Here is a 17,738-nt window from a genome sequence, read left to right on the forward strand (position 1 = left end):
TGAGCTAATTGGCAACTTCCGCCAGGGAACTACTGCAATCAAGAGAGGAAGGACTTCCAATTCGGACCAGACTGTTTGAATTCCAAAAATAAAATTGGACCACAAAGGGTTAAAAGACTAGAGGCCAAGTGCACAAAAATCGTGCGGGGGGTGTGGGGGTGTCAGCCCGACCTGTGTCCTCTTGCAATCTGCGACCCCTTCCCCCTAACCACTTGCCTGCTCAGTGTGCATCATAGCGACTGGTTGTTCTGGCCATTCCGCCATAACGGTAGCTTAGGCTTTTATATATATAGATCAGCGGTTCTCAACCTGTGGGTCGCAGCCCCTTTGGGGGTTGAATGACCCTTTCACAGGGGTCGCCTAAGACCATCGGGAAACACATATATAATTACATATTGTTTTTGTGATTAATCACTATGCTTTAATTATGTTCAATTTGTAACAATGAAATTGGGGGTCATCACAACATGAGAAACTGTATTAAAGGGTCGCAGCATTAGGAAGGTTGAGAACCACTGATATAGATAAAGGTCTCAGATCCCCAATAGCCAGAAAGTCCTGTTTCTTCACCTACTTGTAAAAATGAACAAACACAATTTTTAAATGAATAACGAAGGAACACATATTCTTCCTCCTTTCTTTGCCATTTTAATAGAAAAAAAATATAAAGCTTATTACAAAATATATTTCACATTCTTTTTGTAATAGAAATTTTAAAAACACCAACTTTACAAAATAAAAGCAAATTCTAAGTGGAGCAAAGACATGAAAACAAGAAAATTCTGGAGAAAAGATTGGGGTAAATGTATTTATATTCTTGGAGTGGATAAGATCTTTCTAAAGGACATAAACCATCCAAATGCAGCAAAGAAAACAGACTGATAAAATTGAAAACTTTATGCATGGTAAAAAATAAAAAATAAAAATCACAAAATAAAAACAAAGGGGTCTTTAATTTACAAAGAATTCATACATATGAATAAGAAATAAAAAACAATCCAAAAAAAAAATTAATAAAAGATAGCAGTCAGTTTAAAAGGGGAAAGCTATTTTTAAAAGACCAAATGTATGAAAATATTATCAAATCTCATTCATAATTAAGGAAACACTCACAAACAGTAAGATACCATTTTTCTCACACAGATGGTGGCAAAAATTAAAGAAAGTGCTTGATGATGTCCAGAGTTGGGGAAATGGAAGAAAACATGCACTCAAATCGCGGCACAGAATAGCTGATAATTACAAAAAACCTCAAAACAGCTCAAGTTTTCATCACTAAGAAACTGGTTAAATTACAATATATCCGGGAGATGAAATACTAGATGGCCACTAAAAGGAACGAGGCAGAGCTCTATGTATGTACTGACATGACAGGTCTCCAGGATATACTACTAAGAAATACAGTAAGAAAAACAAAGGTGGTGGTGGTGGGGCCCTATGGAACAGTGCATCAATGGGGAAAAGGTGTATCAGAGTCCACTGCAATTCCTTTCTGTCCTCTAAAGGAATTTAAAATACTGTTATCTTTAGGTAGATGAAGGAGGGGTAGTGGGAGGGGTGGAAGATTTTTACTTTTCATTTTGTACCATTCTGTACTGTTTGTTTCTATCCCTAAAGGTATAACATTATTTATTTCAACAGGGATTATTAAATGGGTGGATACTCTATCTCATTCATTGTTTTCTTTGTATCTCCTCTTTATTAAACATAACACAATTGATTTTTACACACACACACACACACACTATATATTTTAACCAAAATATATAAAATACTTTTAAAAAACAGACATAGGCACATATATACACACATACATGCTGACTGATATTACTAGTAAGTACAAGAGAAAGCCTACCTTTTCCCTATCAGACACTTACTATCCTAATGAATAATACACATACTAGTAGTTAATATTACTTAAAGATCTCTAAGTACTTCATTAATCTTCTGTAACTTTCCATTTTATATGGTGATATAAGATTATGGGTTTAATAGATCAGTGAATAGAGAAAGAAATTTCAATTGTCTCTGAATAATGTTCTGACTGCTACATGATCTTTCTGTCCTTGTACCATCTCAGTTATGATTCAGAGACTGGTTTTCGAATCAGGTTCCCAAAATAAGCAGTGATTGTCTTCAGTTTATTATTAAGAAAGTTTTGTTCTATTTCCACTTGCCCTCCAGGCCCAGCTAAGGATGCCACCTTAAAAAAAAAAAAGAAGAACAGAAGAAAGTCACATATACACAAACATGATTTCAAAATAAATCCTTCATTCATATGTTTCATCAAATGGTAAGACGACTTGGCTTTTTATTCGAGTCCTTCAAATAATGAGGCATCTCAAATGTTCACTCTTACTTTCCAGGTATTAATGCACGATTTATTGGCAGAATAAAGTGTCTGTTGCTTCAGACACTTTGACGTTATGGGAAAGATCACATGGTATGTTATTGCATTTGACCCAATCTCTCCAATGACAGAAGCTAAAGAACTCAGAGGAAGAGAAAACAAACACACCCTCCCCAAATACCAGGTTTATTAAGACAGAAATTTAAAGAGTAAGTCACTTTCCTGAACACTTTTGTCCCGTTCACCTTATCTTTGGCATCATACCCTCTCATTCATTAAACAATATTTACTGAGAGCCTGCTACATGATACTAAGAATAATCCATGAGAGCAAGACAGATATACTCCCACAAGTTCCAGTCTCTGCTACTACCTTTTCCTTCTCTAACTGGTCTCTCTTGCTTTTCTCCCAACCTGGACCACCTCTTTAACCTTTTGCTCGTGTGTGTGTGTGTGTGTGTGTGTGTGTGTGTGTGTGTGTGTGGTTTTACTCCCCCTCCTTTTGATTGGGTAAAATAGATTGCTCTCTTTGAGGCCTACTAGAATACAGTGACCAACCCCTTTATTAGGAAGCTAAAAGCACCACTCCTCTCCACCTCTACAGAGTTAACAGGGAGCTTCAAACTAGCAATGCTTTGTATAAGTTCCTATACAGATAATGTTTTGTATTAGCCCATTTTTTCATCCAACCTGGGTCTATTAACTAGCAAATATATTATCTTCTAACCCATTATTATATCTCCAGACATGAGTTTATGGAGGTAGCAATGAGGAAGAAGGGAAAGAATGCATGAGAAGCCCTGGAGTCACTGAACAGAACACGGAGTTTTCAATAAAGATGCTCAGGGACAAGTACAACCACAGCAACAAGAGACCTGCCTTCCAGTAATGAACTCCGGAATCGGTAAAACTGTAATGTATTTCTCAAAGAGATGTGCTGTTGGTCTAGTTCAGTGATGGCGAACCTTTTGAGCTCGGCGTGTCAGCATTTTGAAAAACCCTAACTTAACTCTGGTGCCGTGTCACATATAGAAATTTTTTGATATTTGCAACCATAGTAAAACAAAGACTTATATTTTTGATATTTATTTTATATATTTAAATGCCATTTAACAAAGAAAAATCAACCAAAAAAATGAGTTTGCGTGTCATAGTTTCGCCATCACTGGTCTAGTTGGCTGGGAGGCTGAAAGGTCTAATCTCAGCGGTATCACACATAATATACAAGAGGAAATATTTATTGTGCATTCCCAATGAGGATATATTTCAAAGCATTTCAACTTCCTCGTAGAAAAGCAGCACAGATATAGAAATAGAGAAGAAACAACAGGTCATTCTATGGTATTCTTAAAAGAAAAAAGTTGTTCCATCAATGCAGAAACCATGTCAACATCAACCCCGTCAGTAAAGGGCAGCAAGAGATGGCTGTTTTATTAACAGAAATAAAAAACAACAGAAGTCAAACACAGTACCTCTTATAATGATAAAAAGCACGAGCGCATTCCACTATTTGCTAATAAAAAATGTAATAAAGTAAAACTAGAAATTAAAAATAGTCAACTAGTCTCAGAATGACAACTGTTAGGAATACATTTTTAAAATTATTTTAATCCTCACTAAGGGTATGTTTTTTGGGGAGGGAGGGAGGGAGGAGAAGGGGGGAGAGAGAGAGAGAGAGAGAGAGAGAGAGAGAAAATGAGAATATTATCGATTGATTGCCTCCGGTATGGGCTTGGAGACTGGGATCAAACCGGCAACCTAGGTATGTGCCCTGACTGGGAATTGAACCCGCAAACTTTTGGTGCACAGTATGATGCTCCAACCGAGTCAGGGCTAGGAATAATTGTTTTATTTTCCATTTTAGCATCTCTATGTCAGTCTGGTTTTTCACAAGGGCAATAATAAATCTGTCTTTAACTAATAAAAGGCATTTTGACTAGTATATCTAAAGCAGGGGTCCTCAAACTTTTTAAACAGGGGGCCAGTTCACTGTCCCTCAGACCGTTGGAGGGCCGGACTATAGTTTAAAAAAACAACTATGAACAAATTCCTATGCACACTGCACATATCTTATTTTGAAAAGTAAATAAACAAAACGGGAATACAATATTTGTATTTGCATGTGGCCCACGGGCCGTAGTTTGAAGACCCCTGATCTAAAGTATAATTATTTCACAATAATTTCTCTATGACTTAAGATATAGCCTAAGTGTACGATTCTCTTCTCCCATTCATTCCTTTAAACAGTGAGTTAACTAAGGAAAGCGAGATTGGGCTCTCTGAATTGAATCTAATTAGTTCCCAAATTTCTACAGTGTTTTCAGGCAGATATAACTTCCATCCAAAGAACCGATTACAAAATGATTTCTAAATCATTCAGTGCTTGAGTTTGATAGGGAAAGTTTAGATAACAAGAGATACATGTCCTGGAATAATGCTCAGATAAAGGGAATAAGAGACAAAGGTAATAGGGGATCTAGAAAAATATTTTACTAGATACAGAAAAGAATTAGACTCATCTCCTGTATGGAGAGATTGACAAATTATATTTATAGCATCCATACTCAGTGTAACCTCCCTACATATTATCCAGGGTACAAATCTCCCTGCATGGGAAATTAATGGTCTTTATAGACATTTCTATGGAGAAAATGCACCCTGAATTTTAAACAGCAGACACATAAACTTTGATACCTGGCCCACTTTTAAATTTAGGTTGTTGTCATATTCTAAATGTTCCTTAAGAAAAAGTTGACTTTTCTGTATCTCTGCTCTCTCTCAATCCTGTAGTAATGTTTCTTCTCTTATTTAAAAAATACATATAAATTTTCTTCATTTTTAAAAAAAGAAAAGTTAACTTCCCACTGTAATTTGATCCAAATTCAGTACCAAACAATATAACTCTCAGGTTGCCTTTTTTACTTTTATTATTCTCTAGTGTCATTACTCCCTCTAGAGGTAGGAAACGTGAACGAACTACCAACCATAATTCTGGCAGGCTTTTCGAAGAAAATGAAAAACACTAGTTACAGAGAAAAAGTTAACTTCTTGAGTTAGTATTAATTTAGAAAAAAGTTTACTTACTGTAACTTTTACAAGAAACAGTAAATTTCCTACTGTCATTCAAGTATCCAAATCAGCCCATCTAGTATTTAATATAAAGATGATATAGCCTCTTCTGAGACCAGTTATAGAGCATAATATTTACATGAGAAAAATAAGAATTATGGAATCAATGGGTTCAACCTTCTCTGAGAATCTAGAATGCAGTTCTGAGTCACAGATATGATTAGCAGATATTATTAGGTTTAATATCAAATTTGTTATAAAAGTGCATGAAGCAAGGAACAGTGCTTTTTCCTGTAACTGGTGCAGCATATAGTATTTGAGAGGCCTAATGTTTACCCACACTGGCTCATAAACAGATGACAGGCTGCAAGATCTAATTTCATCTTCTAATCCACAGAGTAAGAGTTCTGGCTTGTTAACTTTTATTTACTCTTCTCTTAACCCAGAGAATCTCAACTCTGGGAGCACATTACAATCACTTGGGGAGTTTTAAAGAATGTATGCTTGGGCCTCATCCCAGAAAATAAATTAGAGAGAATCTTTCCCAGTGGATCAGGTTATCAGTAGTTTTAAAAAGCTACTTAGCTAAAACTGTAAAACTCTTAGAAGAAAACAACAATGAATTTGACAAGGATTTCTTGGATATGACATCAAAAGCACAGGCAATACACAGATAAAACAGAACTTCCTCAAAATCAAAAAGTTTTGTGAGACAAAGAACACTACCAAGAGAATAAAAAGACAACCCATGGAATAGGAGAAAATACTGGCAAAGCACGTATGTAAGGGATTAATATCCAGAATACACGCACATGAAAAGATGGTCAACATCATTAGTCACTAGGGAAATGCAAGTCAAAACCACAACGAGATCACATTTCATGTGCATCAGGATGGCCATTAGCAGACAATCACCACCAGAAAATAACAAGTATTAGCAAGAATGTGGAGAAGTTGGGTCCTTTTTGAATCACTGGTGCAGTGGTTCAGTTGCTGTGGAGAACAGTATGGTGATTCCTCAAAAAACTTAATACAGAATTACCTTACAATCTAGCAATTCCTCTCCTAAGTATATGCCCAAAAGAAATGAAAGCAGAGACTAGGCTAGGTATTTGTATAGCCATGTTCACAGCAGCATTATTAGCAACAGTAAAAAGGTGGCAACAACCCAAAATGCCCATTGATGAATGAATAGACAACATGCAGTATCTACAAACAATGGAATATTACTCAGTCTCGAAAAGGAAGGAAATTCTAGTACAGGCTGTAATAAGAATGAACCTTTAGGCAATTATGCTAAGTGAAATAAGCTAGACACAAAAGGACAAATATTTATGATTCCACTTATACAAGTTACCTAGAGTAGTCAAAATTTTATAGAAACAGAAAGTAGAATGGTGGTTGTTAGGGGCAGGTTGGTGGGGGCTACTGGGGATTTAGTGTTTAAAGGACATAGTTTCAGTTTGGGAAGATGAGGTGAAGTTCCGTGATGATGGTAATGGTTGCACAACAATGTGAATGTATTTAATGACACTGAATTGTAAATGACTTATGGTAAATTTTATCATTACTACTAAAAAAACCCCACTTAGGTAATTCTAATTTGCAGACCGAGCTGAGAATCAGTGTTCCAAAGACTAAGCAGATAAACCAAAGATGGAAAAATATAGCAAATTACCATGAGAATATGTGCAGTATAAGCAAGTATATCTGATTTCTGATAAGAGGAAGAGAAAAATCTATATTCTGAGATGTATGCTTATAAATTAAATTCTATCATTTCAGAAATATTAAAGCTATCTATTCTTTCCTTTAGAGAAAACATATCATTTTTCATGTTGGTCCTATTCAAAACCTTAGTAACATTTACATTCTTTCCACAATTTTATAATAGGATCTTCTAAGTAACAGACACAAGACTTTACTGAGGATTTATGAGTTAGAGGTACTTGTTAAATGCTTGACTCATTGATTGCATTTATCCTCAAAACTATCACCAGAAAGCCAGTGAGTACAAGGCTGAGACTAAACTACGGTCTGCCTGGCTCTTACTCTTCTTTTTCTAGCCCATGACCTAAACATCACCCACATATTCCCACTTCCATGTCATTGACAGTCTTGCCACCTTCTCCTCAACTCCTACAATCTGATCTTTAACTTTAAAGTCCAGTTTACATGCTGTGTCATCCAGGGCCTTTCCTGACACCATCCACCAGACAGCCAGACTATTTAAGCTCTACCTTTCTTATGAGAAGGCTGCATTATTTATTATTACTATTCACGCACCTAACTTTAATCTAGGAAGATGCTGAACTAGCATGACTGTTGACTCCTATAAGGTGTCTCTGGAGACAATAGGGGGAAACCACCAAACAAAAAATAGTTATAGAGACCTGGGATGGCGTGAATATGTGTATCTAGAGGACTGAGGGTCGTGGCTCTGGGAAGCTAAAACAGGAAGAAGGCAAACAAGAAACTTGACCTTCTGCTCTGGCTCCTCTCTACCCATTACCTTTGCCTTATCTAAACAGTGTATGCTGCCTCACTTGCAGAGACTGTGAACTCTGGTCTATGTTCAGGAGTAAAGTTAGGACAGTCTAAACAGACGTTCTGTTGTGAGAAGCCGAAACAGGTGGGAACTAACCCTGGCAGCTGCCTTCTCACGTCTCTTTCTCTGAATCCCTAGAGCTGATGAATTACACTCTCAGATTAAAGAGTACCATCTTTAAAAGCTGCTTTTGTCCAGCTGCTCCGAAAGGGTGTCTGTGGGAACCTATGTCTTGAGAGTGTTTTGTGGTAAGTGAGTGCAGTCTGTGGTGCTTGGGTCAGCAACCCGAGCTTTCCCACCTGCATCCCTTGAAGTTATCACTGGGCTGACACAGGCTATACATTACAATGGACGAAGGGAGCTTTAAACACAATTAGATCCATTTCTGAGGTGGGGATTACATAGTCAGTTTTTTTTTTTTACAAGTGTCCCTGGTGATTCTAAAGTGCAGCAAGTATGACCCTCACTGGATTCTGGCCTGGCCTTTATCCTTTTGCATTACTTGAGAATTGCCAATACCCAGAAGATATCTGAGGGTCACAAGTATTTCATGGAAGAAAAACAAACTGGATTATAAATTCTATCAAGCTGTATGAAGAAAGGATAAAATAGATTAAGAATTTAAACTTTTAAATAATAATATTAGAATGCAAATGAAAGCAAAGATGCAGAAATAATTAAGGATAAAGAACATGATTAGATGGATGCTAGACTGTATATATCTGAAGAATGAACTAGCTAGCTGGAAGACCAGACTGAGGTAATCTCTCAGAAAGAAAAAGGAGACAGAACACTAGAAAATATAGCTGATGTCCCAGAAAAAGGAAACAAGATGGTAAGGAGAATACAGTTGAACAACTAAAGAGATAATTTCTCTAGAATAAGATGAAAAAGCTCAGATTGATAGGGTCAGTTCTCAGAGTATCAAACAGGAGAGAAAGAACAAACCCACACCTAGCAACTTTGTAGTAAAATTTAAAATATGAAAGACAAAAGATTTAACAGATGTATAGCACAAGGCAGTATGTAGTAAATGTATTAAAAATTCAACAAAAGCATGAAATAAAGATATCATCAGATCTTTATGAGGCAGTTATACTAGATCCAATTCTACTAGGGAAAAAGACACGCGATTAAAATAAACGCTTATGGTAAAGACATTTTAATGTTAGTCAAGCGTCCTATCCTCCAAAACAATAGTTGAAATGGATCCTGGACAAATAAAGGTTGTATCTGTCTATATTTCTATTTAAGTGACAATTTTTAGGAATACCTGAAACTTCTATTCTCAAGGTAGGGTTCAGTAGAGACAAATGGTGGCTAATTTAGGTGTGCGCATATGAACACAACACATTTAGTCATTCTTTCAGGACATATCATTAAAAGCCCAGCATGCTGTTTCTGTGCATGTTTGCCAGGAACGGTGGAGAAGGAGAGAATGAAAGAGGTATGGACTTAACTGGCAAACACTCCCAGTTTTCTAGTAATGGGAAAAAAGTCAGGGACTTCTTATAAAAACATTCTCAATTAAAGCAATTCCTGGATCTTTTTTTACCCATTCTTTTGTAACAGTTATGCCAAAGGCTCATGGAAGTTTTTCAGTAATGGCTTACCTGGTCAATATCAGCATTTCTTGGAAGAAAATAAACAATGTTATTAGTGATCTTCTGAGAAAGTCTGAAAATTTCAAAGGTGGACAACAGTTAAGGAAAAGTGACAAAAACAGCAGTTAATTTCTGATCAGAGATTAAGTTCTCCACTTATAACTCAAATGTATTTTAATATGTAATAGCAAGGCACACATTTAATCCTCTAATGAAGCCTAAGAGAATTAAGGGGTGATTCCTCTGGGGAACAGAGATAAACGGACAAATAATATAAACGCTATTAAGTATGAGATAAAAGCTTGCTTCAGTACCTTGGAAGAGTAACAGGAAAATGTGAAGACACACAGAGAATTAGCAAAAGTGTGAGTGGAAGAATAGCTAAGGGATAGTCACCCAGACATTAGGGACAGGTCTCCAGGAAATTCCCAATTTCCAGACAATAATTCCAAACAATCAATGCTCTCTAGTTCTTGTTTTATAATAGTAAAAGTGGAGGGTAACCGAAGGAATATACATTTGCTATAACTTTTGGAGATTCATCACCAGTTAACTTTTACACAAAATTTACCTGCTTTTAATGTAAAACAAGCTAGAAACTATCAAATGCTATTAGCTTCTTTCCTCTCACGAATTTCTCTCTCAAACACACACACACACACACACACACACACACACACACACCCCTTCCCCTCCACAACCACTGTTTGAGTAAACTCTTAGGACTTTCAAAGGATATCCATCAGGAGACATCATTGTCCTAATGTCAAAGGTCTCTGCAGTCGCGTAGTCTGGCCCTCCCCAAGGGGGGCTGAGGAACACAACGTCGGCCTTTAACTGAGGAGCCAGCAGCAGGAAATCTCCGCAGATGAACTCGACTTTGTCTGCTATCCCATACACTTCTGTATTATTGCGAGCAAGATCAATCTTAACAGGATCAATATCAATGGCAATCACTAAAAAGAGTCAGGAAAGATGAGTCAAATGATATTGATTAGTAGTTAGCATTAGTAAAATACTTCATCTTCAGATCAGTGTATTTATTTAACGTATAAGAATATTTTTTTACAGACTAAGCGAGATTTGGACTCATATACTAGATAGTTGCCACTAAGTATCTACTGAGAGCCAAATAGGTGGTCAGCATTGTGTTCTGTGCGAGGTACAGGCTTAGTAGCAAACACTTGGAAAGGTTCCCAACAGTATATAAAGCCTATAAATGCTAAGATTTTATAAAAGACCAATCTCCTCAAAATGAGGCAACCATCGAATTTGATAGCTTCTACAGAAAAGCAAAATAAAACAAATGTTGACAAACCTCTTTTGTCAACTTAAGAAAGGTAAAAAAGTCTGCTGATGATGTTTAATGGGACATTTTAGGTAGAAGGAACAGACAACCTTATGTTTTCATCAAATCGGCTTTCACTTAATTTACTGCAATTTCATAATTAGCAATTCAAACATAAGTTAAATTTAGCTCACTTACATCTTGCAGTAGGTGCACATGTGCGTGCACCAGTGGCACTATTTTGTACCTGGAAGGGCTAAGTGGAACCCTGATGCGTACACCATGGTCGTGAAGGAAACAAAGCTGTTTTCCAGAACATGGTGGTTTAAAATTGGTTAATACTTTTGAGAAATAATGCACTTGAACAATGAATACAAGCACAAATTATATCTTGCAAAATCATGCATTTATATGCTATTTTTTTCTGTTCTATATAAGCTAACATTCATATTTATAAGGAAAAAGATAAAAACATCCTTTTCAGCTGCTCAATCTGCTACACTGATAGTAGAGACAGATGGAAAGATATGCTGACACCACCAAAAATTCAACAGAAAAAATGACTTTCAACATCAAGTATATTCAATTAATACTCATATTTTTATGACTTCCTTTGAAGGCAGACTTTATTTTCAGGCCTAACAGAATGCAAGCATTCACTTTGCTCACATAACTGAAATGCTGACAAATGTTGGATGATACTAAATAGAACTGCACTGTTGAATAAAGATAGCCGCCAGCCACATGCGGCTATTACCTTTAAATTATTAAAATTAAATAATATTAAGAATTTAGATCCTCAGTCACAACGCCATGTTTCAAATGCTCAGTAGCTACTTGTGGCTGGTGGCCACCACAATGGACCGTGCAGACATAGAACATTTCCATCGTCACAGAAAATTCTTTTGAGCAGCACTGATATGGAACTACTGGAAAGGGAAAAAGAAATCTTTAAAAAACAGCAAAATACAAAACTTTGAGAATTCTCTAAGTTTAGAATGTAGACTCCATGAACAGATATTTGTCGTTACTCGTTCCTGGAAAGAGGTGGTATTGTGCTTTCCTGTTGTGTTTGTACATTAACTAGGAAATGAAGCATTCAGTTGGGTATATGCATAGATAGCAACTACCTGAGTGAAGATAGGGGTAATAAGGGTAGATAGTGAATTCAGAGAAAACAAGAAAATAATAGCTATTCTAGTAAATATGAAAATAGCTTTCTCTGAGGAGACCATGTAAAGTCAGCAAATGTCATGCTCTGGAGCACAGCAGTGATTGCGTAAGGGCCACAGTTCATCAGCACTCGTGTTAAAAATCAATGCTGAGTTTCACGTCATCATTTCCAAGCTTTTATATTATCCTTTTCAGAATCATATGCTTTCCTAGTTAACATTAAAAACTTTATGTAAGTTAATGAGACTCAACTGAAATTTACTATGATGGAAGCTATCCGTAGAATATAAAGACATTGGGGGAGCGGAAAAGCATATTCAGAGTATGACTCATGCCCCTAAAATGTCACACTATTCTGCACTTTAAAGTCCTGGCTTCACAACTCAGCTATGTCCATGTGGGCAGACTGTTCAATTTCCTGAAGCCCCTCTTCTTTGAGAAACTGCACACGTATTACCTACTCGACACAATTCCTAGCAGACATATAGTAGTGGAGGGTTTCTTTTTTGTGATTTCAAAGTCAAGCTATTCTGAGGATGATCTAATATTTAAAAGATGTTTAGTGTCACAGAATGTTAAAGCTGAAAGGCTATCACAGAGGATATCTCAAGTTCACGTCGCCTTTAAATTAAGGTTAAGTGATGTCCATAACAGTAGTGAATGACAAAGCTGGGATTCCCTGTCTACTCTTCTTTTCTTTTACAAAATAGTCTCCCCATTTTAATATTTTTATATATTGTTATAATCTTGGCTCTGTCAAACTTCATCTCTTTATTTCTGTTTATCTGTGAAAGGCAGATAGTAAAAGATACACTTCACAAGATTGTTGACTAAATAAATACACACTAAGCACTTACATCTGTATGATACAAAGTGTATGCTTAATATATGCTTGCTATTATTATTTTAAATATTTGGCATTAAATGATTTATATATTAAATGTCAGCAAAGACAAACTGAAGGAAAATGAAACATTTACTGAATAAGCTGAATATAATTTACTTTTCTTCCATTGATGGCTAATTACCTCTCTTTCCAGTTAAGGCAAACTGAATGGTATTTCCTCCGACTCCACAAAATGCATCCACTACAATGTCGCACTCGAAGGACTGACTGACCCGGCCAGCAATGTGTTCAGCAATCTTCTCAGGTGTAACTGAGAACCAGCCCTCTGCGAAGAAAGAGTATTTCTGCTAAGAGGTTCAATTTCAAGAAGCCAAGCCAAGCATAAACATAACAATCATTTCTATATAATATATACTTTAAAACCCCACCTTTGGTTCTCTTTCAAAAAACTATAAATAACCTAGTTTTAAAGAAAAGTTCTACCAAGCTTGTTATAAAAAGGAACAGTAGCATTCCCATTCCCAAAGAAAGCAACTATTTTAATTCTGGCCTGATTCTTCTGCAATAGATCACCAATAACTGAATGCAGTTCCTATTTTTATGTCTGAAGTATTAACTACTGACTATCTGCTATGGAAAATGTAAAGTTAGCCATTCTAATTGGCCAACCACCCAAATTTCACAGAGTTTCCCTATGACTTCATTCCCTAATGGGGAACCAATGAGCCAGACTTGTACTGGACACTTTGGAAAAATTCAAACATTTCTAAAGGGCCAGGAAAAGCAAGGAGCTGACAGCAAAAGGCCGCAAAGCTGTAGGAATAGCAGAACCCTCATTATTTTCAGAAATGAGGTCCCGTGTCCCGTGACCACTCCAGAGGGAAGAGGATAATGCCCTCTTTCTTTCCCAATAGGAGAAATTCACATTTTTAAAGAAGATATTTCTCTGAACAATTTTCCTGTTTCTTTCCTTTACCAAAACTTTAAATGGCTCCTCATTGATGAAATAATAAAGATATTAACTACTTTTACAGAATTGAAAGCTTTTATCTAGTCATATTTCTCCTAACAAACTCCTCTGCATTCTTTTAAATATGTAATTTTTTTGTAAATAATTACAAGAGGTTCACAGACCCCTGAAATTCCACCAGTGATCCAGAATTCCTGATTTTGACAGTTAACACCTAATTTAAGTAGTTCCAACTTGAAAATAAACATCAATTTTCAGAATTGAGTTAAGTAAGCTGTTCAAAGTAAGGGCAGGAAAACTTGAAAAAGAATTCAAAGTTTCCAGTGTTAATTCATTACATTACATGTTTCTGCACTAGGTATTTCTTCATCAGATGTTCTGTTTAATAATCTATCAATTCCTAAATACAGATTAAACCTGAGTCCAAAGTTTTAAAAACACACATATGCCCAAATTAAGAGACATTGTGGACATTAACTGGCTGTTACTCTTTGGAAAACATCAAATTCCTGAAAGATAAAAAGAGGCTGAGCAACTATTCCAGATTAAAGACAACCAAAGAAACATGAAACTAACTGCTATACACGATTCTATGTTGTAAGGAAAAAAAATGCTATAAAGGACATTAGTTAGAATAATGGCTAAAACTGGACTATGGACTGTAGATTACAATACTGTAACCATGTTAAATTTATAATTTTACCCGTTACATAAAAATATCCTTTTTTTCTTAGAAAATACACATTCAAGGATTAAGGAGTAGGGGCAACTGGATCAGAAACACACACACACACACACACACACACACGAAATGATAATGCAAATGTGGCAAAATGGTAAGAAACATCTGAGTCTGGGGAAAAGGGATATAGAAATTTCCTGCTACTCCTGCAATTTTTCTATAAGTTCAAAATTATTTCAAATTAAAGTTCAAAATTATATATACTTTACCTTTGTCCAATTTAATTCCATCATCAAAACGGGAGAAGAGCCGGTACCTCTGGGCCCAGTATTTCGCCAGCTCAGGAACAGCAGCTATTTCAGGAGGCAGACTGATTACCTTCCTGTTCTTGCTTTTCTTCTTCTTCTTCTTTTTAATTTCAGCTACAATAAAAGAATATAAAGAATAGAGATGCGTACTATGAAAAAAGGAAATCACAGGTGAATTTATCTAAAAGTGCAGCCACGTCAAATAATTTGGTACTGAGCTCCAGAACATGTGTGCAATCACACACTAGGAGAAGCAGGAGGGTACAATGGAAAGAGCACTGACGTCAGACTATAGCCTCTAGTTTGCTACTTATTGGCTCCCCACGCTTGGATAACTAATGCAGGCTCTCAAAGCGCCAGCTTTTAATTTCTCAAAAGGAATAAATGACTGAGTAGTATTATACCTATTTGCTTTACAGAATTGTTAGAAGATATTATACTATTACAGGTATATAAGCTATTACTTCTGTTGGGTAAGACTCTGCTTCCCTGGTAAATTATAGAAATCCAAACATTTCTTTTCCCTTTTTTAAAATAAAATTCCCCAAGGACTGATTAACTCCAACTCTCAGCTCGATCATCCTTTGAACCCAGCCATGACCTAGAAGTCATAGCGCCTCTGAGAAATTGAAACAGGGGTCACTAGCTCCATTTAGTAGAAAAGTACCCCGTTCAGAGACTGACTTTTTCTTAAACAATTTTTTAGTTTGCTTATTTGGTTTCAGTTCTGAAATTAGAAGTGTTTTCATAGCTAAATATAATGACAAAAAGTGATGTTGACAAATAAAGCTCTATCATATTTAAATGGTCCTCAAAGACAGAACTATGTCTTACTATAGTCATCTGACCATTGCAAGTAGCTAATGGTCTCATCAATAGCAAAGTGCAGCAAGCTTCTCAAGAGAGGGAACACTGACATTTTGAGTGAACAAACCTTATTGTGCAACATTAAATAATCCAAAGTACTAAATGCCAAAACTCCCCAGGTCATCTGACAACCACCATCTTCCAAATGCCCCAGAGATGGTGGTATCATCCCAGGTGAAAACTACCAACATTGTGACGAGTGGTGATAGGGAATTAGGGTAGCGTGGGAAAGTGGGATTTAGAAATCAGACAACTTGGTACTGAATCCTTGTTATGCCACTTATGGTTGTGTGACCTCAAACAAATTTCTTAATTTCTCTGGACTTTATTTTTACTTACTACATTTACAGAATGGAGCTAATTCCACCTACTTCATTGGGTACTTTACAGATTAAATGAGAAGAAGGCATGTGAAAGAATTTCAGAAATCTGCATGTGCTACATGAACACCAGCTGTACATTAAATAAATTGTACAATGAAAAAGTTGCTAAATAAAAAAATTTAACTACCTTAAGTATATGCTGTTTAGAAAGTCAAGGAAGTATGTGACAAAGTTATCATAGATCCATTATCCCCCCCCCCCCCCCCGCCCCCACACACAAAGCAAGATTCAAATTAGCTATTTTCCTTAATACAAAATTAAGGAAAATGAAAACAGGGGTCACTAGCTTCATTCCTAAGAAAGAAATCATCACAATAAATGTAACTGTTTCATTAGGCAAGTCTGAAATAACTCATCTATAAACTGAGTATTATCCTATCTAATCTAATAATAGACAAACATGGTAATTAACCATACCTCCACTACGCTTCTCATGGGCTAATCAGGGCGATATGCAAACTAACTGCCAACAAAGATGGTGGCCGGCAGCCAGGCAGCTGAAGCAAACATGAGGCTTGCTTGCTCCAGTGATGGAGAAAGCCAAGGTTCCCCGCCTGCCGAAGCCGGGCTCTGAGCTCCAGTCTAAGCAACAATGTTGCAATTATAGAAGCTAAACAAACCCCAGATACCTGCTTTCAGCCAGCTGGCTTAGAGCTGGAGCCGCAACAAAGTTTCAATTACAGAAGGTAAATAAATCCCAGAATAAAAAAGAAAAAAAGAAAAAAAGGAGAGACTGGGAGCTTCAGTTGCAGGCTTGGCCCGCCTGAAAACAGCCCTCAGCCCCTCATCCAGGCTAGCCAGGCACCCCAGTGGGGACCTCCACCCTGAGGGGGTGCGGGCAGCCTGAAAACAGCCATCAGCCCCTCATCCAGGCTGGCCAGACACCCCAGTGGGGACCCCCACCCTGAAGGGGGTGTGGGCAGCCTGAAAACAGCCATCAGCCCCTCACCCAGGCTGCCCAGGCACCCAAGCGGGACCCCCACCCTGATCCGGGACACCCTTCAGGGCAAACCAGCCGGCCCCCACCCGTGCACCAGGCCTCTGTCCTATATAGTAAAAGGGTAATATGCAAACTGACCCTAACAGCAGAAAGACTGGGAATGACTGGTCACTATGACACACACTGACCACCAGGGGGTAGATGCTCAATGCAGGAGCTGCCTCTGGTGGTCAGTGTGCTCCCACATGGAGGAGCTCTGCTCAGCCACAAGTCAGGCTGATGGCTGCCAGTACAGCGGTGGTGGTGGGAGCCTCTCCTGCCTCTTCAGCAGCGCTAAGGATGTCCGACCGCAGCTTAGGTCTGCTCCCGCTGGCAAGTGGACATCCCCCGATGGCTGCCGGGCTGCCAGAGGGATGTCTGATTGCCAGCTTAGGCCCAATCCCCTGGGGAGCAGGCCTCAGCCAGCAGATGGTCATCCCCCGAGGGGTCCTAGACTGTGAGAGGGCACAGGCCGGGCTGAGGGACCTTCCCTCCGCCCGGCACCCCCCCCCCCCCCCCCCCCGCCAGTGCACAAATTTTTGTGCACCGGGCCTCTAGTCTATAATAATAAAAGAATAATATGCTAATTGGACTGGACAGCCGAATGACCTTCTGGATGTCCTTGTGGACTACCTTTCAGATGAAGCTGGGGATGCAAGGGCCAAGCCCCT

The 17,738-nt window shown here is 37.7% G+C and overlaps 1 protein-coding gene across 1 annotated transcript in view; it reads right to left on the minus strand.

The window, feature by feature from the left end:
* Window positions 1-934: 934 nt before the first annotated feature.
* TGS1 (trimethylguanosine synthase 1) overlaps window positions 935-17,738 on the minus strand; it is a 30,622-nt gene continuing 13,818 nt past the window's right edge. The window contains exons 9-13 of the mRNA XM_070392829.1: window positions 14,800-14,952; window positions 13,060-13,203; window positions 10,310-10,526; window positions 9,580-9,658; window positions 935-2,203 (exon numbers count right to left, since the gene is read on the minus strand). Coding sequence (XP_070248930.1) covers window positions 2,081-2,203; window positions 9,580-9,658; window positions 10,310-10,526; window positions 13,060-13,203; window positions 14,800-14,952 — 716 coding nt within the window. The 3' untranslated portion in view covers window positions 935-2,080. The remainder of the gene's footprint in view (window positions 2,204-9,579; window positions 9,659-10,309; window positions 10,527-13,059; window positions 13,204-14,799; window positions 14,953-17,738) is intronic.

This window comes from Myotis yumanensis, unplaced genomic scaffold, assembly GCF_028538775.1.
Source record: "Myotis yumanensis isolate MYYU_CA2020_CCGP unplaced genomic scaffold, mMyoYum1.0.hap1 SCAF_15, whole genome shotgun sequence".
In the NCBI taxonomy this organism is placed as follows: Eukaryota; Metazoa; Chordata; class Mammalia; order Chiroptera; family Vespertilionidae; genus Myotis; species Myotis yumanensis.